Source organism: Dipodomys merriami, unplaced genomic scaffold, assembly GCF_024711535.1.
Source record: "Dipodomys merriami isolate MVZ:Mamm:240054 unplaced genomic scaffold, mDipMer1.0.p SCAF_16, whole genome shotgun sequence".
Classification (NCBI taxonomy): Eukaryota; Metazoa; Chordata; class Mammalia; order Rodentia; family Heteromyidae; genus Dipodomys; species Dipodomys merriami.
The window spans coordinates 8,621,112-8,646,046 of record NW_027202937.1 but is presented as its reverse complement, the minus strand read 5'-3'; the positions used below and the strand labels follow the sequence as shown (position 1 = coordinate 8,646,046).

Genomic DNA, 24,935 nt, shown 5'->3' with positions numbered 1-24,935 from the left:
TACTCCTTTTCATATTTCTCTGCCTCTACTGGGTCCTTCTCTCATCTTACTCTATTGCCCCATCTTTTATTTCTTGTTCTTTTCCCATTCTGTTCTCTTGTTTGTGTGCATCTCAGAGCAGCAGGACACTCCAGCCCATATTCTGTCTGGTATGATCAAGACTGGTGCCCTTTATCCTGGAAGGTATTTAATTCATTAGATTAAAAGATTAGAAGTCAGGGCTGGGAATGTGGCTTAGTGGTACAGTGCTTGCCTAGCATGCATGAAGTTCCACATAAATAGAAAAAGCCAGAAGTGGCACTGAAGCTCAAGTGGCAGAGCACTAGCCTTGAGCACAGAGAGGCTCAGAGACAGTGCCTAGGCCCTGAGTTCAAGCCCCAGGATTAGAAAAAAAAAAACATTAAAATCACTCAAATATGGACTGGATGACTTACTTCCTTCCTTCCTTCCTTCCTTCCTCCTTTCCTTCCTTCCTTCCTTCTCTCTTCTTTCTGTCTCTCTTTTTCCCTTCCTTCCTTTCCTTCTTTTCTTTCTTCCCTTCTCTTCCCCTCCCTCCCTCTCTCCCTGCCTCTCTCCCTCCCTCTCTCCCTGCCTCTCTCCCTCCCTTCCTTCCTTCCTTCCTTCCTTCCTTCCTTCCTTCCTTCCTTCCTTCCTTCCTTCCTATCTTCCTTCCTTCCTTCCTTCCTAACTGTATGCAACTTTAGCCACTTAACTAGTCCTTTTTTTTTAATTTTTGAGGCTTGAACTCTCAGAGCCTCTTGCTCTCACTTGGCTCTTTTCACTCAATTCAGGTGTTCTACCCCTTAAGCCACACCTCTACTTCTGGCTTTTTGATGGTTAATTAGGGACATCCTCAGGTCTCAGTGTCCCCTGAGCAGTGAGAATTCAGGTGTGAGCCATTAGTTCCCCTAGTATCTTTCCTTACATTTTGCGTGGTTGGAATGAGGGTTCCATTCCTGTTCCAACAACCTTGGTACCTCCCCACCTACACTTGTAAAGGACAAAGAATACAGGGCATTGAAGAGTTGCTAGTGTTCTTCATATCCATGGCAGATCTCTCTTGTCTGTTCTCTTTCTCTCTGTGGCCTTCCCACTCTGTCCTTCCCTTCCTCACCCGGGCTTCTGCACTCACACAGTCATACTGGTCCTGCCTCCACAGAGAGGGTAGGTGGTAAATGGTTTCAAGGTAGGGCAAGACGTTGCTCAGGATAATACCAGCCAGCACAGCCTGTGGGAAAAGGGAAGCCCTGCTTCATTTTCCTTTCCGGGGGGCAAAGCTTCCAATCCCCACAAAGGAATCACAAAAAGTTAGTCAGCCTTGTCCCTTTGTGTTGCTGTTTCACTTAAAAACCATGTCCAAGCTCAGATTCATGGTTCATTCAAATAAAAACTCTCCACGTGTTTTCTTTACTCTCTTCCATAGTTTGTTAAACATGAGACCACGGCTAAGGCTAAGGTCAAGGCCAAGGCCTGACTGATTCATCCACTCATGCTGCGGCATTTGATTCAAACACACCTTTCTAGATCCACTTTATCACTCATGCAAATAGTGACCAAAAAAAAGTAGCAAAGATACCCCAACAATCTTAAGCCCCACTCTGTTTCAGTGCTGTTCCTAGGGTGTGGGGACAAGATCCTTTGGGAATTGGCACCTCTGACTACCTGACCTTATTGAATCTGTTTTGACTGGAAACCATTTGCAGGTGGGCTGATAAAGTAAAAGAGACTCTGCTCAGATAAAATTCTAAAACCATCTCAAGTGGGCTTTTAATCAAGTTCAATCATGATAGAAAGCTGCAATTATTTCACTAATAAGATGCCATTTTTAATCTGTCAAATTAAACAAAAACATCATGTACATGATTCTTGAGTATAAATTGGTTCTTCTCTTTTGGGAAATCATATCAGGAAATGCTGCTAAGCTTTCACATAGAAACATTGGTGTCTCACGCTACAGACTAAAGAAACCAACGATTTATACAAAATTTGTACAGTTAGGTTACAATGATGCAAAGTGATATCTATTCATAGAAAATGATGTTTAGATAACATCCTCAAATGATGGTGGTGGTTTGTTTGTAATTACTGGTGATATCATGAATTTTCTGAAGGTTAAAAAAATGAACCTGTCTACTTTTCTTTTTTCTTTTCTTTCTTTTTTTTTTTTTTTTTTGGTCATGGGGCTTGAACTCTGGGCCTGGGCACTGTCCCTCAGCTCTCCAGCTCAAGGCTAGTGCTCTACCACTTGAGCCACAGCACCACTTCTGGTTTCCTGGTGGTTTATTGGAGATAAGAGTCTCACAGATGCCGGGCGCTGGTGGCTCATGCCTGTAATCCTAGCTACTCAGGAGGCTGAGATCTGAGGATCGCAGTTCAAAGCCAGCCCTGGCAGGAAAGACGGTGAGACTCCTATCCAATAAATCACCAGAAAACCAGAAGTGGCGCTGTAGCTCAAGTGGTAGAGCACTCGCCTTGAGCTGAAGAGCTGAGGGACAGCACTCAGGCCCAGAGTTCAAGCCCCACAACCGACAAAAAAAAAAAGAGTCTCATGGATTTTCCTGCCTGGGCTGGCTTTGAACTGCGATCCTCAGATCTTAGCTTCCTAAGTAGCTAGGATTACAGGCGTGAGCCACTGGTGCTTGGCACCTGTCTACTTTTCTAATGGAAAGAATGTTTTTTAAATATGGGAAATAAAAATCTATACTTAAAATAAGATTAGTAGAACACTCTTCGGTGGCTCAAATAAGAACATAACCTATTTTCTTTTTCTTTTCATTTTTTAAAAAATGTAAACCATCTGGGAGCTGGTGGCTCATACCTATAATCCTAGCTAATTAGGAAACTGAGATCTGAGGATCACAGTTCGAAGCCAGCCTGGATAGAAAAGTTCCTGTGATTCTTTTTTTTTTTTTTTGGTGGTTGTGGGACCTGAACTCTGGGCCTGGGCACTATCCTTGGCTAGCACTCTACCACTTGAGCCACAGAACCACTTCTGGCTTTTTCTGCTTATGTGATGCTGAGGAATTGAACCCAGAGCCTCATGAATGCAAGGCAAGCACTCTACCACTGAGCCACCTTCCCAGCCCCTCCTGTGAGATTCTTTATCTCCAAGTAACTACTCAAAAGCTGGAAGTGGAGCTATGGTTTAAAGTGGTAGAGCACTAGCCTTGAGCAAAAGAGTTCAAGGCCCTGAGTTCAAGTTCAATCACCACAATGACCAAAAACATAATTATATATATATATATACATATATACATATATACATATATATACACACACACACATAGAGAGAGAGAAAAAAAAGAAAGAGAGAGAGGGAGAGAGAGGAGGGAATTTGAGAGAGAGAGAGAGAGTGTGTGAGCACAAGTAGGCTGGCCTAAAACTCAAGATCTTCCTGCTTCAGTCTCCTGCCTGCTGGGATAACAGGCCTGTACCACCGTGCCTGGCTTAAGATCTAACCTACTTTATGATACATTTTCTCGTATTCATGTAATTCTTGCACTGATAGAGAATTTCTGTTAAATCTAGAAGTAATAGACTTTTTTTTTAATCCCAACAAGTAAAGTATCAGAAGTCACTAAAAGATAGTGATAAAAGTAATTATCACTCATTTGTGATATACATGTTAGGAATAGAACAGCTTTTTTCCCCTAGTTATCATCTCCTCTACATATTGTGTCTAGAAATTAGAACTGATTTAATCACCAGGAAGTCTGGGTCCAAACTTGCTCTGCTGTATGTGTGTGTGTGTGTGTATGTGCGCATGTGCGCAGGCACATGCATGCATGCTGCTTTTAGGGCTTGAATTCAGGGCATAAGTGCTGTCCCTGAGCTTTTTTTCTTTTCCTCAAGGCTAGTGCTTTACTACTTGAATCACAGCTCCACTTCTGGCTTTTTGGTGGTTAATTAGAGGGGCTAGGAAGGTAGCTCAGTGGTAGAGTGCTTGCCTGGCATGCATAAGGCCCTGGGTTTGATTTCTCAGCACCATATAGGCAGAAAAAGCTGGAAGTGGCACTGGGGCTCAAATGGTAGAGTGCTACATTGATCTTAAGAGCTGAGGGGCAGCGCCCAGGCCCAGAGTTTAGGCCCATGACTGGACCCAAAAACAAACAAACAAACAAACAAAAAGCTCTCTGAGTATTAGGGTAAAAAATGTGTTCATTGGGCTGGGAAGGTGACTCAGTAGTAGAGTGCTTGCCTTGCATGCATGAGGCCCTGGGTTCAATGCCTCAGCACCACATAAATAGAAAAAGCTGGAAGTGGTGCTGTGACTCAAGTGTTAAGAGTGCTAGCCTTAAGCTGAAGAGCTGAGGGACAGAGTTCAGGCCCCACGAATGACATAACTAACTAACTAAATAAATGTGCTCATTGTGTAAAAAATAAAAAATGCACTCTGACAAAATTTCTATCATCAAAGAGACAACCATTGTTAGCATTTTGGTATGGTCCATATGGGTTTGTTTGTTTGTTTTATTGGTGGTATTGTGGTTTGAACTTGGGGCTTCACACTTGCTAAGCAAGTACTCTACTACTTGAGTCACTCTGCCAGTCTCTTGTCTTGGTTATTTTCCAGATAGGATTTCACTTTCTGGGCCATGATTCTTCTATTTGTATTTCCTTTTTTCACTGGAATGACAGGCATGTGCCAATGTACCCAGCCATTGTACTTCCCCCCATGGCTTGAGATGACAGACATGTGCTACCATATCCAGACATTAATTGAAATGGAGTCTCAAGAATTTTTATATTCAGGCTCACCTCAAAATTGCAATCACCTGCTCTCTACCATCCAGAGCAGCTAGTATTACAGGCGTAAGCCACCACACCCAGATGTTCTGATGTTCTGTATGTTCTTCCACTCCCCCCAAAATTGGAATAACAGGAGGTATGGCTCAGCAGTAAAGCACCTGCCTACAAGCATAAGGCCCTGAGTTCAACTCCAGTACTGAAACAACAAAAAAAAAGCTGGCATAACAGTGTACTGTTTTGTATTTTGTGCATTAATTTGTTTTAAATGTTTTGCTAACTAGTTAAGATCTTGTCAGGATATGTTCTAGTAGTGACTACAAGAAGAATTTTGCAACAAACTATCTGCTGTTTTTCAAGGAAGGAAGAAGTCTTCAGTGGTGTAAGACTCAGAGGACTGTCTTGTTGCGATAACTATTCTATTAATCAGATTGTTTTCACATCTTCTCACTCAGAAATGGGCTAAATGCTGCAAACATAATGTGTCATAACGTGGCTAGCTCAAAGCAAGGACTGTTTATCACAGATGCCTGCTACAACTATGTGCAGTCCAGCTCTATGGAAACCTGATGGTCGCCAGGTGAAAGGGGAGTTTGGGAAGGTTAGGGTAACATAAGCAGGTCAACTTCATAGACACAAACTTCAGCATGTAACTAAGTCGTTACATCAGACAAGAAACAGTCTCACCTCCCTAAATACTGTATTAAAAAATGGTTATAATCCTAGCTACATGAGGCTAAGATCTGAGGATCACGGTTCAAAGCCAGCCCAGGCAGGAAAATCCATGAGACTCTTTTTTTTCTTTTTTTTTCTGGGTCCGGTCATGGGGCCTGAACTCTGAGCCTGGGCACTGTCCCTCAGCTCTTCAGCTCAAGGCTAGGGCTCTACCACTTGAGCTACAGTGCCACTTCCGACTTTTTTCTTATGTGGTGCTGAGGAATCGAATCAAGGGCCTCAGGCATGCAAGGCAAGCACTCTACCACTGAGCCAACTTCCCAGCCCCTCCATGAGACTCTTATCTCCAATTAAACACCCAAAAGCCAGAAGCAGAGCTATGGCTCAAGTGATAGAGTGCTAGTCTCAAGCAAAGAAAGCTAAGGGACAAGGGCTGGGAATGTGGCTGAGTGGTAGAATGCTTGCCTAGCATGCATGAAGCCCTGGATTAGATTCCTCAGTACCACATACACAGAAAAAGCTGGAAGTGGCACTGTGGCTCAAATGGCAGTATGCTAGCCTTGAGCAAAAGAAGCTCAGGGACAGTGCCCAGGCCCTGAATTCAAGCCCCCGGACTGGCAAAAAATAAAAAATAAAAATAGAAGAGCTATAGCCAACATCAAGAAAACTGTGAAGGAAGTGATGGTCCTGAGCATGGATCTGTATTATAACTGAGAACAAATTGGTCACAGTCAGTAATGAGCACATGTGACATCATTAAGTGTCAGGTAGTATCTCACCCAGAGGAAAGAAATGGCACATTCATATAGAGAGACAGCCTAGCTTAGCACTGAGTTCAAATCCAATGCGCAGACACTTGCCCTTGGTGTTGCCAACTAGCCCAGAGGCAGTGTGGCAGCAGTAGGGGTAGAACTTGAGATCAAACAGAAGACAGAACCAGGCTTTCTGGAAACAGTGTGGGAAAACAGATGGCCTGACTGCACAGTGGTTTTCCAAGCTCCTGTTGGGAAGCGAGGTCGGGCATCTGAAGTCTATGGAGTTCTTACTTAGTCCTTACCTAGAAAAATCACTTTATAGCTTAAGCAATGAAGATTGAGAATAACAGTGTTTCTTGAGCAGTTACTCTTAGCCCAACTCACACATATATTACATATAAATAAACATGGATATCCCATATTATGTTATTTAACCTGCCATGATATGCATTCTATTATTTTTGTTTTTGGTTTTGTCGGTCATGGGGTTTGAACTCTGGTCCTGGGCACTGTCCCTGAGCTCTTCAGCTCAAGGCTTGAGCCAGAGTGGCACTTCCAGTTTTCTGGTGGTTAATTGGAGGTAAGAGTCTCATGGATGCTCCTGCCTGGGCTGACTTTGAACCGTGATCCTCTGATCTTAGCCTCCTGAGTTGCTTGGATTTACAGCATGAGTCACCAGCGCCCAGCTTCTAATATTTTTATTTTAGCTTATTTTTGTGCTGGTACCGAGGCTTGAACTCAGGACCTCATGTTCTTCCTTGCTTTTCTTGCTCAAGGCTGTTGTTCTACCACTGAGCCACACCTCTACATCTGGCTTTTTACTGGTTATTAGGAGATAAAAGCCTCACAGACTTTTATGCCCAGGTTGGCCTTGAACCATGATCCTCAGATCTCAGCCTCCTGAGTAACTAGGATTATAGGAGTGAGTAACCAGTGCTCAGCTGCATGTGTCATTTTATTATTATTATATATATACATATATGTGTATACATATGTGTGTGTGTATATATATATATTTTTGTTTTGTTTTTTTTGGTCAATCGTGGGGCTTGAACTCTGGCCCTAGGCACTGTCCCTGAGCAATTCAGATCAAGGTGAGCACTCTACCATTTGAACCACTGCGCCACTTCTGGTTTTCTGGTGGTTTATTGGCGATAAGAGTCTCACAGACTTTCCTGCACAGGCTGACTTTTAACCGAGGTCCTTGGATCTTCTGAGTAGCTAGGAATACAGGTGTGAGTCCAGCCTGCATCTGTCATTTTAAAGGAAAAGAACCAGAGACCGGCTGGGGCAATCACTGGGCACAAAATGGATGCAATTCTCCACCAAGATGCCATGCAGACATTGGGTCTTTCTTGACTTAGTTACTTGATGTGTTCTACTTACATTGGGCAGTTCGTAGAAAAAGGGTCCCATCTTCACCACAAGGAGCAGCATCACACCTGCGCCTACCAGAGATGCAAACTGAGGAGACAGAGCCGGTTGGAGAGAAACCATCAGGAATTTATTGGTCCCTGTCTGTACCTGAGGCCTTCTGCTTGGTGAGAAGCATGTCACTGTTTCTTAAAAGGAGCTGGGGTCAGTATGAGAACATTTTTAAAGTAAAAACTGATATTTGTAGGGTCTTACCAAAGGGCTAAGCACATAGCAGGGACAAAACAGGTATCTGTTGAATGAATATGGTCTGAAAATATACAAGTTTTCCTGGGTATTGAATCTTTATTGTTACAGCTTTGTGCTAGGAACGTTTCACCTCTCCTTGGACATTTTTAGAGAGTCCCTAAGTTGACTTCTTACTAATGGCTTTAAAAGTATAACCTTTCTGTTGATGTAAACATGCGTAAGCATTCTGCCCAGCAACTCTTCTGCTGGGAGCTTGCATAACTTCCCATCTAAAGGCTTCTGGGGTGTTTCATCCTTAAGAATACAATGATGATTACTTCCCATTTTCCTGCCGCAGCTTCTGTCTGCTAGGAGCTGAGGCTACACACAGACAGCAACCCTGGATTCAAGCCTAGCCATTCACTACTGGGCCCAGTGCCACTCAGAATGCAGGGATCAGCACCTGGCAAATGAGGCTGAGAAACAGTTCCATGGTCTGGAGCTCATTATCTCCTCTATTGATAAATTTCTATCTTTTAAAGCCTCTGGGAGTAAAAAAATGACATAAAGCGGTGTCATTTCCCACTGTGATAGGAGTAAAACTGTCACCGCAAATCAAACAGTGGCCAGAAGTTAGGGAGTCCCTCCAGTCTGTCCAATCAGCCATTCGGTATTGTTTCTCTATTTACCCCCTCACCCTTTCCATGTGTCTCATTTTGGCAGTATTGGTGTTTGAACACATTTTCCCTTCTCTTTTTTGTCAGTCGTGGGGCTTGAACTTCAGGCCTGGGTGCTCTCCCTCAGCTCTTCAGCTCAAGGCAAGCGCTCTATCACTTGAGCCACAGCACCATTTCCAGTTTTCTAGTGGTTTATTGGAGATAAGAGTTTCATGGACTTTCCTTCCAGGGCTGGCTTTGAACCATGATCCTCAGATCTTAGCCTCCTGTGTAGCCTTTTTCCCTCTTTCATAAACTCGTGTGTGTGTGTGTGTGTGTGTGTGTGTGTGTGTGTGTGTGCGTGTGCGTGTGTGTGCGTGTGTGTGTGTGTGTGTGTGTGTGTGTGTTATTGTAGGGCTTGAACCCAGGGCCTGGGAGCTGTTCCTGAGCTCTTTTGCTCAAGGCTAGCACTCTACCACTTTGAGCCACAGTTACACTTCTAGTTTTTGTGGTTAATTGGAGCATAAGAGTCTCATGGGGACTGTTCTGCTCAGGCTAGCTTTGAACCACGATCCCCAGACCTCAGCTTTCTGAGCAGCTAGGATTGCAGGGTTGAGCCCCCAGCACCTGGCTTATAACTCATTTTTAAAAGCAGTTCTAGGAATGAGGGACAAGGCAAGAAATCCAATCATAAGGGGTCAGGAAGCAAGCCTATGTTCAGACCTTGGAGGAGCTGCGTTATGGAGTGGGGACACTGGAACTGGCCACTGGCCTTGGGCTCCTCTTTTCTTCTCTGCCATGGTCAGACCTGTCAAACCCCAGGCGAGGCCATGGCCAGAAGAGCCAGTAGGTTTTGTTACTTGCTGTCACCAATGGAAGGAAATGGTGTTTTTTCTAGACAGAGAAATAACAAAGAGGAATTCAGACACATATCTTCTGTTTGACTTCAGGCCAGCTAAGAAGTAAAAATCAAATGACCCTTTGTGGCAGGTCATTTGGGAGAGGTTCAGAGCCAGCTCTACTTTTCTTTCCTGGAGTCCTGAGAATCTTTGAAAAAGAGGGATCTGCTCTCATACAGAGTGGATTAAACCAAGCACAACCACAACATCTGTAGCTTGGGGGTTGGAGAAGCTAGGCCCTTGCTGTGGGATGAAGGCTGATTGAGTCTGGGCAATCTTTTCTGATGCAGGTTATAAAGTCAGAGTGGGTCTGGGAAGCTCTGTGTGTGGGGCCAGAGCCCACAGCATTCCTGCTTGAGCCCATGATTTGAATTGGCCTATTGGTATCTTTGTGGGAGGGCTTACTGGCATCTCAAGGGACATGCCTCTGCACTGAGGTGACAGGTGTCATTGCTGAGAATGTGCTGCTACAGCAAAGCAGAAAGCAGGTCACAGGCTGCCTTTGGGTCAGGCCTTTTGCCCAATGACTAAAATGGTAGGAACAGGCTGGTTCAGAGCTTAGACATGCCATCATATGCTGCGGTGTTTCCAAAGCTTGGCCTTTCTCTTCCCTAAATCAGTGAGTAGGGCCAGCAAGGCTATTTTCCCTCAGGACCACTTCACACAGGACAGTGTCCTGCTTCTGCAATAGCTCTGGGGCTGATCTAAGGTCCTCTTCCTCCTCCATCTGACATGTCCCCTGTACATATCCTGGCCACCGGAAGTGGAAGTGTGGCTCAAGTGGTAGGAAAGCCAACCTTGAGTGAAAATGCCAAGTGAGAACACAAGGCCCTGAGTTCACGCCCCAGTACCGCACCATATCTTAGCTCCATCTTGGGATACTTTCCCCATCATACTCCTCCTCACAAGACTTATGGCTCTTTTTGTTTGCTGTGTCCATTCTGCACTTGATTTTCCTTGCACTGTGATTCAACCTTTTCCAACTGCGCATATCTTGTCTCCCCAAATTGGTATTACACGTACATACTTGAGTCAATAAAGCATGCTATAAAAAGTTAATGGAACTGATTTCTGGAATTGCCATTTCTATTTCTTCTTATATAAAACCCCTTTGTTCTGATTCCAGAAGTTTTGCACGCCTGCACAGAAAATCCTTCCTTTTAACACAGCCTGCGCAGCTCCTTCCTCTCAGGCAGGAGACGATAGGCCCAGCGAGCCTGGGAGATGCTCTGTGACAGTGTAACTCAGTCTGCATAAAACTGTAGGCTGTAATCTCATCCAGGCCCTTGCTCTCAACCCTGCCTAATCTTCCTGACTTTTCATTTCACTTTATAATCACCTGTGGACTGTGATACTTTTATCTTTCATTCATTAAAACCTAGTGGCCATTCTCCTGACACATCAGCCTCTGAATGTGGCTGTGCTTGTCACTGTGCTTCTGAGGCATGCGTTTGCCTTTGACCTTGGCCACTATTTCTCTGCCATTGGAACCCACCCTGACTCATTCCCGGGGCTTGCCAGAGTTTCAATCCTGATAACTCTGTCATTTCATCACAACACAGAGCCAGGACACCATGCCCTTGGAGTATCCTGTTGTGATTTTTGTTTAGTCACTTCAAAACTCAAACATTGGACTTACAAAGCCTGCAATTAGGTGACCTTTAGAATAGTTACTATCACTGTCCCTTGACTCTCGCATTCAGTTTACTAAACATTTAGTTTATTCATTCAGACTACTTGAAGAATCTTATATAGATGATTTTTTAAGCAAAGGTAGAATGGTCCTAGTTTTCTCAGACTCTCCTAGACAAATGCTTGACCCCTTCTCAGGTCTTATGATTTTTTATTTTTATTTTTTTGGAACAGCCACAGACCCAGATCTTCCTACTTCTGCCTCCCAAGTAGCTGAGATTACAGGTACACTACCATGCTTTGGGATCGATCTATCTATCTATCTATCTATCTATCTATCTATCTATCTATCTATCTATCTATCTATCTATCTATCTATCTATCTAATCTATCTAATCTATCTATCATTTTTTGATTGGGTATGGGGCTTGAACTATGGGCCTGGACGTTATCCTTGAGCTCTTCAGCTCAAGGTGAGTGCTCTACCACTTGAGCCACAGTACCACTTCCATGGAACCAGTCATTTTTTTTGGGGGGGGTCTGGTTGTGGGGCCTGAACTCTGGGCCTGGGTGCTGTCCCTCAGCTCTTAGCTCAAGGCTAGCACTCTACCACTTGAGCCACAGCGCCACTTCCGGCTTTTTTCTTTTTGCTTATGTGGTACTGGGGAATTGAACCCAGGGCCTCATGCATGCAAGGCAAGCACTCTACCACTGAGTCACCTTCCCAGCCCCGGAACCAGTAATTTTTAAGACAGAAATCTAAGCAAAAATTAAGCTAAGTATAGAATCATCATTCTTCCAAATAAAGGTCTGCCCATAAAGCATAACATTAAAGTTAGAATTAAACCCATTTATTCACTTCTGTGAACATACACCCTAAGTCAACATAATTATCTGTCTCATTATACATATTAGAGATGAAATTCTTTTGCAACACACCTGTTGTCTTCCTCCAGACTTGTCTTGAATAATAGTCCTGGCAAGAGCACTAGTAAACACACACGATTTGAAAAAGGAACTGGCCACATTGCAAATGCCGATGGCTATCAAATCCTGAAAAGAAATGCAGACCCTTTAAGCCCATTTTTGGTTGAACTACTTGAATTTGGAAATAAAGATATAGATTATTTATTTTTATTTTATTTTATTGCCAGTCCTGGGGTTTAAACTCAGGGTCTGGGCACTGTCCCTGAGCTTCTTTTGTTCAAGGATAACACTGTACCACTTGAGCCACAACACCACTTCCAGCTCCTTCTGTTTATGTGGTAATGAGGAATGGAACCCAGGGCTTCATGCATACTAGGCAAGCATTCCAACACTGAGCCACATTCCCAGCCCTACAGTTTATTTATTTATTTATTTATTTTTATTTTTTGGTCCGGTCGTGGGGCCTGAACTCTGGGCCTGGGCACTGTCCCTCAGCTCTTCAGCTCAAGGCTAGCACTCTACCACTTGAGCCACAGCGCCACTTCCGGCTTTGTTCTTAGGTGGTGCTGAGGAATTGAACCCAGGGCCTCAGGCATGCAAGGCAAGCGCTCTACCACTGAGCCACCTTCCCAGCCCCCCTACAGTTTATTTTTATGAGTGGGATTTAAGGTCATTTATATCTTTTTTTTTTCCAGGGTTGAGGACTGAACCCAGGGCCTTGCGCCCTTCCGCTGGGCTAAACCCCCAGCCCTTTATATCATTTTTAATAACAGATTGAGATAATTTTAGAAAGAACACAAAGATGGCAAATTTGATTTTCTAGATTAAACTGCACCTTTGTGTTAGCTATCAGACATAAGGAAGCACTTTTTAAAGGTGACAAAACAAGATTCTTGCCTTATTCTCCTCTATCTCACACGCACTGGGACTCTAACAGAAAGAACCACAGTGTGTTCTTCTCTCTTCCTTCTACACTACTCTAAGATCCAACTAGGACATCCTTTGCTTCTGTCTTTTCCTCTGTGTTCAAGGACTAAAATAAAAATAAAAGCAAAGCCAGTGTAAGTGATTTATGCCTTCAATCCTAGCTACTCAGGTGACTGAAATCTCAGGATCCAGGTTCAAAGCCAGCTTGAGCAGAAAAGTCTGTGAGACTCTTATCTTGAATTAACAAGCAAAAAAAGCAGAAGTGGAGCTGTAGCTCAAGTGATAGAGGGCCAGCCTTCAGCAAAAAGGCAAAGCGAAAGCATGAGGTTTTGAGGTCAAGGTCTCTTACTGGCACAACAAACAAAAGAAACATAAAAGCAAAGACCAAGAGGCCAACTTGATTACATAAATTAGCAACCTGGTGTTGTATATGATATGCCATACCTTTATTTATATAATTGGTAGTCTGTGGGGCTTGAATTCAGGGCCTGAGTTCTGTCCCTGAGCATTTTTGCTCAAGACTAGTACTCTACCACTTGAGTCACAGCTCCACTTTCATCTTTGTAGTAGTTAACTGAAGATAAGAGTCACAGACTTTCCTGCCTGGTCCAGCTTCAAACCATGATCCTTATATTTCATCCTCTGAGAAGCTAAGATTACAGATATGTGTGTGTGTGTGTGTGTGTGTACATGCACATGCGTGTGTTTGTATGTATGCTGGGCTGGCTTCAAACTGAGATTCAGCCTCCTGAATAGGCATAATTATAGGTGTGAGCCATCCATGCCCAACACTACATAATTTTTTGTTACGTATTGATATGTTTAACTTCTTAGGATGTGTTTGAAAAAAAGATTAAAATTATGAAGAGACGAACTCTTCTAATTCAACAACACAACATCAGCATATTATCTTCTTGTCTTTCTGACCTGCATCTGTTCTAGGAGAGATAATACTTTTTAATTCAAGTGGCTTCAACATTAAAGATCCTTTTACTGGGGCTGGGAAGGTGGCTCAGTTGTAGAGTGCTTGCCTTGCATGCACGAGGCCCTGGGTTCGATTCCTCAGCACCACATAAACAAAAAAGCTGGAAGTGGTGCTGTGGCTCAAGTGGTAGAGCGCTAGCCTTGAGCTGAAGAGCTGAGGGACAGTGCCCAGACCCAGAGTTCAGGCCCCACGACCGGACCCAAAAAAAAAAAAAGATCCTTTTACTGGGGCTGGGACGTTGGCTCAGTGGTAAAGTGCTTGCCTCACATGCATGAGGCCCTGGGTTCGATTCCTCAGCACCACATAAGCAAAAAGAAAAAAGCCGGAAGTGGCGCTGTGGCTCAAGTGTTAGAGCACTAACCTTGAGCTGAAGACTGAGGGACAGTGCCCAGCTCAGAGTTCAGACCCCATGACCGGACCAAAAAAAAAAAGATCCTTTTACTTCTCAAAGATCTGTTTGTGATTACTCTTTAAATTATGGTCCAGGTGATACTCTGTTTAAAGCAAAATGGACAAAACATTAGAGAACAGAGACTTCTGAGACAGAGGAAATATCAGCCCCCCTCACCTGGTTGGAATTGACTTTGTAGTGATGGGGGCTGGCAATCTTCTTGCCAGTAAATATGATCAGAAAGGCGCTCACCAAAGATAAGGAGATGGCTTGGAAGATAATTTTGGGAATAATGCTGATGTCTGGTGTCACCGGAGAGATGAAGCTAGAGAAAGAAATGGTGGAATTATTCCCAGGTAATATGAGTTCTTTGCTGGCCTCTTCCCACCCTCCTTCTTTCTCATAGTGCTGGTGGTGCCCCGCCTCCTCTCTCTCTCTGTCTCTCTCTTTCTTTCTCTCTTTCTTTTTAAATAACAATAAAGGATATAAAGAATAACTAAGCCAGCTGCTTGTCAAAACTGCTGACAAACACCAAAAAAAGTTACAAAAGTCATTAAGAGAATATGATGTGTGTGTGTGTGTGTGTATGTGTGTGTGTGTGTGTGTGTGTGTGTGTGTGTGTGTGTGTGTGTGTGTTATGAGGCTTGAACTCAGGGCCTGGGCACTGTCCTTAGCTTTTTAAATTTTCTTCTTCTTCTCAAGGTTTTCACTCTAGCACTTGAGCCAGAGTTCTATTTCTGGCTTTTTGCTAGTTAATTGGAGATAAAAGTCTCACAAAGTCACTGGTGACTCATGTTTGTAATCTTAACTACTCAGGGGGCTGAGATCTGAGGCTCATGGTTGAAGGCCATCAGGGGAAAAAGTCTGTTAGACTCTTATCTCCAATTAAACTCCAGAAAGGAAGTAAAGCTGTGGTTCAAATTGGTAGAATACTAGCCTTGAACAAAAAAGCTCAGGGAAGGTGGCTCAGTGGTGTAGAGTGCTTGCCTTGCATGCATGAGGCCCTGGGTTCAATTCCTCAACACCACATAAGCAGAAAAAAAAAAAGCCTGAAGAGGCGCTGTGGCTTGTTTGTTTTTTTTTTTTGGTCCATTAGTGGGACCTGAACTCTGGGCTTGGGCGATGTCCCTTAGCTCTTCAGCTCAAAGCTAGTGCTCTACCACTTGAGCCACAACGCCACTTCCAGCTTTTTTCTTTTTGCTTATGTAGTGCTGAGGAATCGAACCCAGGGCCTCATGCATGCAAGGCAAGTGCTCTACCACTGAGCCACCTTACCAGCCCAGATGCTGTGGCTTCCTTCCTTCCTTTCCTTCCTTCCTTCCTTCCTTCTTTCCTTCCTTTCTTGCTCTTGGTGGTGGGGCTTGAACTCAGGGCCTGGATGCTGTCCCTGAGCTCATTTTGTTCAAGGCTAGTTTTCTACTACTTTGAATCACAACCCACAGCTCCACTTTGGATTTCTGGTGGTTAATTGGAGATAAGAGTCTCATGGACTTTCTTGCACAGGCTGGCTTTGAACTGCTATCTCAGCCTCCTGAGTAGCTAGGATTACAGGTGTGAGCCACCACTTCAGAAGTGATAGTATGCACCTGTTAGGAGTATAATAACTGTATGTATATGTGACATAAACAGATCTTATGTCAATAACTCTTAATATTGATATTCTATGTACTTTCTCCTTTATTGTCTGGAATACTTCTGTAACACAAAATGTGTTTTTGCACCTCACAATGTGCAATTCTTACAGGAAAATCATGATAAATACCTGCTGTAGTCATCATCATCATCATAGTGATTATTATTATTTTGCCAGTTTTGGGGTTTGAACTCAGGGCCTGGGCACTGTCCTCGAGCTTCTCTTGCTCAAGACTAGCACTCTACCACTTGAGCCACAGTGTCACTTCTGGCTTTTTCTGTTTATGTGGTACTGAGGAATCAAACCCAGGACTACTTGCATGCTAGGCAAGCACTCTCTACTAAGCCATATTCCCAGCCTACCTGTTGTAATCATTTTTGAAGAATGAGTTGGTTCCCTAGCATTTTCTAATGATGAAAAAAGAGTGTTAGAATCTTTATATATTCATAAATCTAAACATACTTGATGTATTAGGCCAGCAAGAGCCTCAAAGAGATCTCCTGATTGAATTCAATTCTATTAAATTCTATTGGCCTGCTTTGCAGAAATAGAGATGCAATCCTAAAATTCATGTAGAATGGCAAGGGACCCTAAAAGCCAAACCAATCAAAAAGGACGAAGTAGGAGGTCTCATAGCTCCTGACTTCAAAACTTACCTCAGATCTACAGTACCCAAGGCTTGCTGTGGTGAAGACAGGCATAGATCAATGGGATAGGATTGCAAGCTCAGAAATAAACCCAAAGTGGCTTGCTTTTTTAAAAAAAACATCATCAACAACAACAACAACAAAACATTCAACCTGGAAAGAATGGTCTCTTCACCAAATGGTGTTGGGAATGCTAGCTCTTCACATGCAGAAGAATGAAGCTGGACCCCTGCAGAGATAGCAACTCAGAAAGGATCAAACACCTTCATTTAAAAGCGCAAGCCAGAAGCCTCAAATGAAAGCATAGAGATAAATCTTCCATGGCCTTAGATAAGGCACAGGTTTCTTTGGGTACTGGGGCTTGAATTTACGGCCCCACTTTTTTTGCTTGGCTTTTCCTCAAAGCTGACATTCTATCACCTGAACTACACTTCCACTTCTGACTTTTTGCTGGTGATCAGAGGTAAGTGTCTCCTGGGATTTGTCTGCCTGGTCTGACCAGTAGAGGTAGTTCATACCTATAATCCAGGCTACTCAGGAGGCAGAGACTGGTAGGACTGTGGTTGGAGGACCGCCTGGGCAAAAAGTTAGTGAGATACCGTCTCAGCAAAAATATGCCAAGGGCTGGCTATGTGGCTTACTGGTATAGTGCTAGCCTTGAGCAAAAGAAGCTCAGGGACAGTGCCCAGGCCCTGAATTCAAGTCCCAGGACTGGCTAAATAAATAAATAAATAAATAAATAAATAAATAAATAAATAAATAAATAAATAAATAAATAAATAAGGGGCTGGGAAGGTGGCTCAGTGGTAGAGTGCTTGCCTCGTATGCATGAAGCCCTGGGTTCCATTCCTCAGCACCACATAAGCAGAAAAAGCTGGAAGTGGCACTGTGGCTCAAGTGGTAGAGTGCTAGCCTTGAGCTGAGGAGCTGAGGGACAGTGCCCAGGCCCGGAGTTTAGGCCCCAAGACTGACAAAATAAAATAAAGGGAGCAGGGTGGGGAGGAGTCAGAAAGGTGAGGGAAGGGACAGTAGGGGAAAAACAAAGGAGAGGGCAACAATGCTCAATAGGAAATGTACTCATAACCTTACTCATATAACTGTAACCGTCTGTACAGTATCTTTACAATAAAAGAAAAATAAAAGGATTTGACTCCATTCAGGTTATATGGTGAGAGGCTAAGAGAAGGTACCAGAGAAGAGAAGATTACTGACCTGAAAGGGATCATCTCTATGAGGGACCTGCTGTTTTCTGTGGCCATGGTTATCTTGTTTGAAACTACAGTAAAGCCAATAATCTATAGGCAATTAAACAAACAAATATCAAATTATTATTATTTTTTGGGGGTCCAGTCATGGGGCCTGAACTCTGGGCCTGGGCGCTGTCCCTCAGCTCTTCAGCTCAAGGCTAGCACTCTACCACTTGAGCCACAGTGCCACTTCTGGCTTTTTTCTTTTTGCTTATGTGGTGCTGAGGAATCGAGCCTCATGCATGCAAAGCAAGCACTCTACCACTGAGCCACCTTCCCAGCCCCTTCAATCAATCTCATACCCTCTTATCACTAAACTTTTTCATGCGTATGGTAGTCTTTGGGCTTGAACTCAAAGTATGGGTGTTGTCCCTGACCTTTTTGCTCAAAGCTAGACTTTACCACTTGGGGTATACCTCTGACTTTTTATTGGGTAGTTGGAGATAAAAGTCTCACAGACTTTCATATCTAGGCTGGGTTCACACCTCAATCCTTAGATTTCAGCCTCCTAAGTAGCTAGAATTACAGTTGTGAGTCATTGGCATCCAACAAAACTTATTTTTTGGTCGTTCATGGTTCTTGGATTCTGGGCCTGGGTGCTGTCCTTGAGCTCTTCATCTCAAAGCTAGCATTCTACCACTGGAGCCAAAACACCACTTCTGGTTTTCTGGTGATTCATTGGAGATAAGAGTCTCATGGCCATTCCTGTGTGCGCTGACTTTGAACTGCCATCCTCAGATCTCAGCCTCCTGAGTAGCCAGGATTACAGGCTTGAGCCACTGGTACCTGGCAATTTTTTTTTTTTTTTTTTTAAAGCAAACCATGGGCTGGGAAGGTGGCTCAGTGGTAGAGTGCTCACCTAGCATGCAGAGGCCCTGGGTTCCATTCCTCAGCACTATATAAACAGAAAAAGCAGGAAGTGATACTGTGGTTCAAGTGATAGAGCACTAGCCTTAGGTGAAGAGCTGAGAGACAGTGATCAGGCCCAGAGTTCAGGCTCCATAACCAAAAAAAAAAAAAAAAAAAAAAAATCATAGCATACATTTAGGTGTAAGTATATATTCAGGCTTGACACAATTCAATGTATGTTTTAAAATTTTTCTTAGTTTTTTTTTTTGGTGTTGTTGTTGGTCCCTCAGCTCTTCAACTCAAGGCTAGCACTCTACCACTTGAGCCATAGCACCACTTCTGGCTTTTTCTGCTTATGTGGTGCTGAGGAATCAAATCCAGGGCCTCATGTATGCAAAGCAAGCACTCTACTACTGAGCTACCTTCCCAACCCTTTTTCTCAGTTTTTACAGGGGAGAGTGAGGGAAGAAGTGACATTATCTAAAAAGAAATGTATTCATTACCTGACTTATGTAACTTTAACCCATCTGTACATTACTTATAATAACAATAAAAAATAAAATTTCAAAAAATTCTTAGTTTTACAATCTTCTATTTATCTTTGATCTCTTAGGGTTATTTTCTTTTTTTGTCTTTAAAAATTTTTTAAAGTAGTAACTTAAAATGATCTGAGCCATGAAATCCGGGCATTAGAAATACCTACCAAAAATAATTCCATGGGAAACTCAATGGGGTACCGGTTGAAAGAAATTCTGATACACTTATTGATTCTCAGAGCAACAACAGCAGTTAGGAAAAGCAGGATGCTGGTAGAATTTGCTTTGGGGAGACCTATACAGTAGTTAATTATGTTCTGAAAGAAAAAAAAATACAGAGACTTAGAAGGGACATAATAATAGCCTAAATCTAGATAGATTCATTAAAAAGAAGTCATAAATGTGTGGAAATGTAGCAATTAAATCTCCTTCTGTATAACTAATATAAACTAATTAAAAAAAAAAAGTCAGCCAGGCACCAGTGGCACAAGCCTGTAATCCTAGCTACTAGGCTGAGATCTGAGGATCATGGTTCAAAGCCAGCCCGGGCAAGAAAGTCTGTTGAGAATCATCTCCAATAAACCACCAGAAAACCAGAAGTGGTGCTGTGGCTCAAGTAGTAGAGCACTAGCCTTGAGCTGAAGAGCTGAGTAACAGCTCCCAGGCCCAGAATTCAAGCCCCATGACTGATAAAAAAAAAAAAAAAATCTTGAGCCAGCAGGTATCAGTGGCTCATACCTGTCCTTAGCTACTTAGGAAGCTGAGGGTTTATTATTATTATTATTATTATTATTATTTTGTCAGTTAGGGGCTTGAACTCTGGGCCTGGGTGCTGTCCCTCAGCTCTTCAGCTCAAGGTGATTGCTCTACCACTTGAGTCACAGTGCCACTTCTGGTTTTCTGAGTGGTTTATTGGAGATAAGAGCCTTAGGAGCTTTCCTGCCCGGGCTGGTTTTGAACCTTGATATTCAGATCTCAGCCTCCTGAGTAGGTAGGATTACAAGCTGAGCCACTAGCACCCAGCTGAGCGTTTTTGTTGTTGATGTTGTTGTTGTTTTTGCCAGTCGTAGGGCTTGAACTCAGGGCCTGAGCACAGTCCCTAAGATTCTTTGGCTCAAGGCTAGTGTAAGGTCCGCTCCTGGATGGCAAGCAGACTCCACCCTCCTCCCAGCAAAGTCTCCACCCAGTATCTGAGTTATCTAGGCAACTGGCACACCTGGAAGAGGTCACATCTGCATCTGCTGAGGTCACATCTGAATTTGATGTGGCCATACCTTTCTACGCCCATACCCTAGATAAGGGCTAGCGCAGGCCCAGCGGCCCTCTTCTGGCTCTCTCTCTTTCTCAGCTCTTTCCCCGCTCTCTTTCCCAACTCTTTCCCAGCTCTCTCTCTTTCCCAGCTCTGTCTTTCCTAGTTCTCTCTCTCTCCCAGCTCTCTCTCTTTCCCAGGTCTCTCTCAGGCCTTTCCCTGGTCCCAGCAGGTCTACTGAATAAACCTACCCCTTACCTGAATACCACGTGCGTGATGTGGTTCTTACTCGGCTACCTCTTTTTAAAAACCTAACAGCTAGTACTCTACCACTTGAGCCACAGCACCATTTCCAGCTTTTTCTGTATATGTGGTACTGAAGAATCAAACCCAGAGCTTCATGCATGCTAGGCAAGCACTCTACCACTAAGCCACATTCTCAGGCCAGGAGATTGGAAGTTGAGGATCACAGTTTGAAGCCAGCCCAGGCAGAAAAGCCCTAAGACTTTAATCTCCAATTAAGTATCACAAAGCTGGAATTGAAGATGTGACTCAAGTGGTAGAGTGCCAGCCCCTTGAACAAAAAAGCTAAGGGACAGTGCTTAGACCTTGAGTTCAAGCCCCAGCGCTGGTGTGTGTGTGTGTGCGCATGCATGCACACGCACGTGTGTGCACACACACAAACACACACGAGAATATAAAGAATATAAAATACTAATTAACTCCTCAAAGCAAAAATGAAGGAGAAGCTCACTAAAAAACATATAGGGCCTAGGCAAATTAATTGTAAGTAGGCCAATATATACAATCCCTAGGTCCTTTCTGTTACACAGAAATGTATTTTCTTCTTATTGGACATTACTCTTTTAATATTTCTTTCCAGCTTTAAAAAATACACATTACATGGCTGGGATATAGCTCAGTGGCAAAGTGCTTGCCTAGCAAGTACAACATTGTGTGTTTGATCCCCAGTACCAAAAAAGAAAAGACAGAAAAAAAAATCAAAGCCAAGCACTTTGGCGCCTCACTATTTAGGAGGCTGAGATTTGAGGATTGCAGTTCAAAGCCAGGCTAGGCAGTCTGTGAGACTCTTATCTCCAATTAACCACCAGAAAACCAGAAGTGGTGCTGTGGCTCAAAGTAGTAGAGAGCTAGCTTTGAGCTGAAGAGCTCAGGGATAGTGCCTAGGACCTGAGTTCAAGCCCCAGGACTGACCAAAAAAATCAGTTAAAAACAAACAAAGATACACATTAGTACAGTGCTAACATGTATAGAGATGGAAGAAAGAAATCTCCCTTCCTTATGTAACTGATATACACCAATTAAAAAAAAAATACTTCTCAAATCCCCAATGCCATGCCTGCCTTTGCAGTTCTAGAAATATCATTCAAAACCTTGGCATTCAACAACTGTCTAGTGACTTTTTTGTTAGTTTAACTAATCTGGAAATACTTAAGATTTTGGGGTGAAGGGAATAGAACTGGGACTTGAACTCAGAGCATGAGCTCTCACTTGGCTTTTTCACATAAGGTAAATGCTCTACCATTTGAGTCACACTTACACTTATGGCTTTATAGTGGTTAATTAGAGATAAGAGTCTCATAGACTTTTCTGCCTATGGTGGCTTCAAACCTTGATCTTCAGATCTCAGCCTCTTGAGTAGCTAGGATTACATGAGGAAGCCATTGGGGCCTGGCTTAGGAGTATTGTATATCCTTTACATATTTTAGGATACATATCTGCTGTGAGGCATGTGATGGGGAGAATGAAGACACATATACAGAAACTCCCAGGTCAAATCTGAATGTAAATCATATTGGTTTAAAAGGCTAGGCTGAAATGATTTTGGCAACTGAGAACACAGTCAAACGGGTTTCTGCCGTTGACTAGGACACTAAATCTACAAAGGATGCAGTTATTTCTAGGTCCTTCTTTACAGAAATGCCTTAGAGCTGCACCTCTAGGAGAGCAGGGTCTGTTTCTCTTTGGAGGCCAGGGGAGAGCCACTGTTCCTCTAGGGAAAGGTTAAGTTACTCACATAGAAGAAGGCGAGGGGACCAGCGTGGAAACTAATCATAATCCCGAGGACGCAGGTGAGCTGGGACAGCATGATGTGCAGGGCCACAGCAGCCAGGTACGCACTGATGGTGGCTTCTGGAAGGTACGTAGCCATGAAGCCCATGCCCAGCAAGCCCATACACAGCTGTAGGGGGTTCAGGTGGAAAGGAAAACCCGAGAGGCAGAATGTCATCACACCAGCAATGGCACTGAGGCAGGATAGGTGGAGAAAGTGACAAGGAAGCTAAAAATAATGTTGAAAGAGCCAGTCTTGGGCTGGGAATGTGGCTTAGGGGTAGAATGCTTGCCTAGTATGTATGAATCCCTGGGTTCAATTCCTCGGTACCACATAAACAAAGAATAAACAAAATAAATAAAATTATCTGAGCACTGGTGGCTCATCCCTATGATGCTAGCTAGTCAGGAGGCTGAGAGCTGAGGATAGTAGTTTAAAGCTAGCCTGGGCAGAAAAGTCCTTGAGATATTTATCTCCAATAAATCACCAGAAAACCAGAAGTGGCACTGTAACTCAAAGTTGTCAGGTGTTAGCCTTAAGTGAAAAAGCTCAGGCACAGTGCCCAGGCCCTGAGTTCAAGCCCCATGACAGACAAAACTAAATAAATAAAATAATAAAAATGGGGTCTGGGAAGGTGGCTCAGTGGTAGAGCACTTGCCTTGCATGCATGAGGCCCTGGGTTCGATTCCCCAGGACCACATAAGCAGAAAAAAAGAAAGCCAGAAGTGGCGCTGTAGCTCAAGTGGTAGAGCGCTAGCCTTGAGCTGAAGAGCTGAGGGACAGGGCCCAGGCCCAGAGTTCAGGCCCCACGACTGGACCCAAAAAATAAAATAAAATAAAAATGGAAAAAAAAAAAAGAGCCAGATTCAGCCAGGCACAGAAGATGCATACCTGTAATCCTAGCTACTCAGGAGGCTGTGATCAGAGGATCTCAGTTCAAAGGCAGCCCAGACAGTTAAGTCTGTGAGACTCTCATCTCCAATAAACCAACAAAACGCCAGAAGTGGAGCTTAAGCTAAGGAACAGCAACTATGCTCTGAGTTCAAGCCCTATACCAGTAAACACACACACACACACACACACACACACACACACACACACACACACACACACACACACACACACACACACAGAGTCAGACTTAGCAAATAAAATCAAAAAGTAAAAAACTGGAAAGAAAAAAGGGGGGGGCATCAAGCTCTCTTCCCATCACCTACTGCTTTTGCAAATCAAATTCCAAGAATAGGAGACAGATGGGGCACTCTGTACTTGCTTCCCCTTCATGAGGAAGCTACAAACCCTTTGCATGAGTAGAGACCGAAAATTGGAAGGCATGTCTGGCAAACAGAAGTTTTGAAATTCACCTATTGTCCCTGTGTTTGGGTAATGCTAGATCGCATCTTCATGTTTGAGAATGGTTAGCTGGCTGTGCTGATGATTCACACCTGTAATTCTGTGCTCTCTCATTTAAGCCACATCTCTCCTCCTGGCCTGGCCTTTTTTTTTTTTTTTTTTAATTTAGCTAGTTTACTAGACATTAGGATCTCATGGACTTTCCTGCCCAGGCTGGCTTCCAACCTCCATCCTCAGATCTCAGGATCCCAAGTAGCTAGGATTGTAGGCATTAGCCACTATTGCCCCGCCAAAATCCAAAATTTTTGAGCATCAACATGATAGCACAGGAAACTTCTACACCTGGCCTCATATGATGGATTCCAAGTACAGTAAAGGTTTGTTTTTTGTTTTGTTTTGTTTTGTCAGTCCTGGGCTTGAACTCTGGACCTGGGCATTGTTGCTGTGCTCTTCAGCTCAAGGTGAATGTTCTACCACTTGAGCTACAGTGCCACTTCTGGTTTTCTGGTGGTTTACTGAAGATTAAGAGTCTCACAGACTTTCCTGCCTGGGCTGGCTTTGAACCATTACTCTCAGATCTCAGCCTCCTGAGTAGCTAGGATTACAGGCCTGAGTCACTGCCTGGGCTGGCTTTGAACCATTACTCTCAGATCTCAGCCTCCTGAGTAGCTAGGATTACAGGCCTGAGTCACTGGTGTCTAGCTACGCTAAAGGTTTTACATAAAATATTTGTTATTATACAAACATAAATGAATTTTGTATTTAAACTTAGGTACTAATCCCAAAATAGCTAACTGTGTATATGCAAATATTCTAAAATAAAAATAATAAATCTAGAATCTGAATTACTCCAGTCTCCATTATTTCAGATCAAGGATGCTCCACCTGTATTTTAAGTGCATATGTGCATACATATGATGTAAATATCTGTTACATAATATGTAATAAAATTAAATTTAATAAGCTAAGGGAGGTGGCTCATGCCTATAATCCTAGCTACTCAGGAGGCTGAGATCTGAGTATTGCAGTTCTAAGCCGGCCTAGGCAGGAAGTCTGTGAGACTCTCATCTCCAATAAACTATTGGCTTACATGGTAGAGTGCTAGCCTTTAGCACAAAGAAACTCAGGGATAGCACCCAAGCCCTGAGTTCA

At 43.4% G+C, this 24,935-nt stretch overlaps 1 protein-coding gene across 10 annotated transcripts in view; it reads right to left on the bottom strand.

Moving 5' to 3' along the window:
• Window positions 1–24,935, bottom strand: part of Slc26a8 (solute carrier family 26 member 8) — a 59,333-nt gene that overhangs the window by 12,690 nt on the left and 21,708 nt on the right. For 5 of the 10 annotated variants that reach the window (XM_070023890.1, XM_070023889.1, XM_070023891.1 and 2 more), the window contains 7 exons: window positions 22,395–22,559; window positions 19,275–19,424; window positions 17,688–17,770; window positions 14,373–14,520; window positions 11,905–12,018; window positions 7,563–7,640; window positions 1,133–1,228 (listed from right to left, as the gene is read on the bottom strand). In XM_070023890.1, the coding sequence (XP_069879991.1) occupies window positions 1,133–1,228; window positions 7,563–7,640; window positions 11,905–12,018; window positions 14,373–14,520; window positions 17,688–17,770; window positions 19,275–19,424; window positions 22,395–22,559 (834 nt within the window). The remainder of the gene's footprint in view (window positions 1–1,132; window positions 1,229–7,562; window positions 7,641–11,904; window positions 12,019–14,372; window positions 14,521–17,687; window positions 17,771–19,274; window positions 19,425–22,394; window positions 22,560–24,935) is intronic. The other 5 variants (XM_070023892.1, XM_070023893.1, XM_070023894.1 and 2 more) reach the window with 5 other exon arrangements.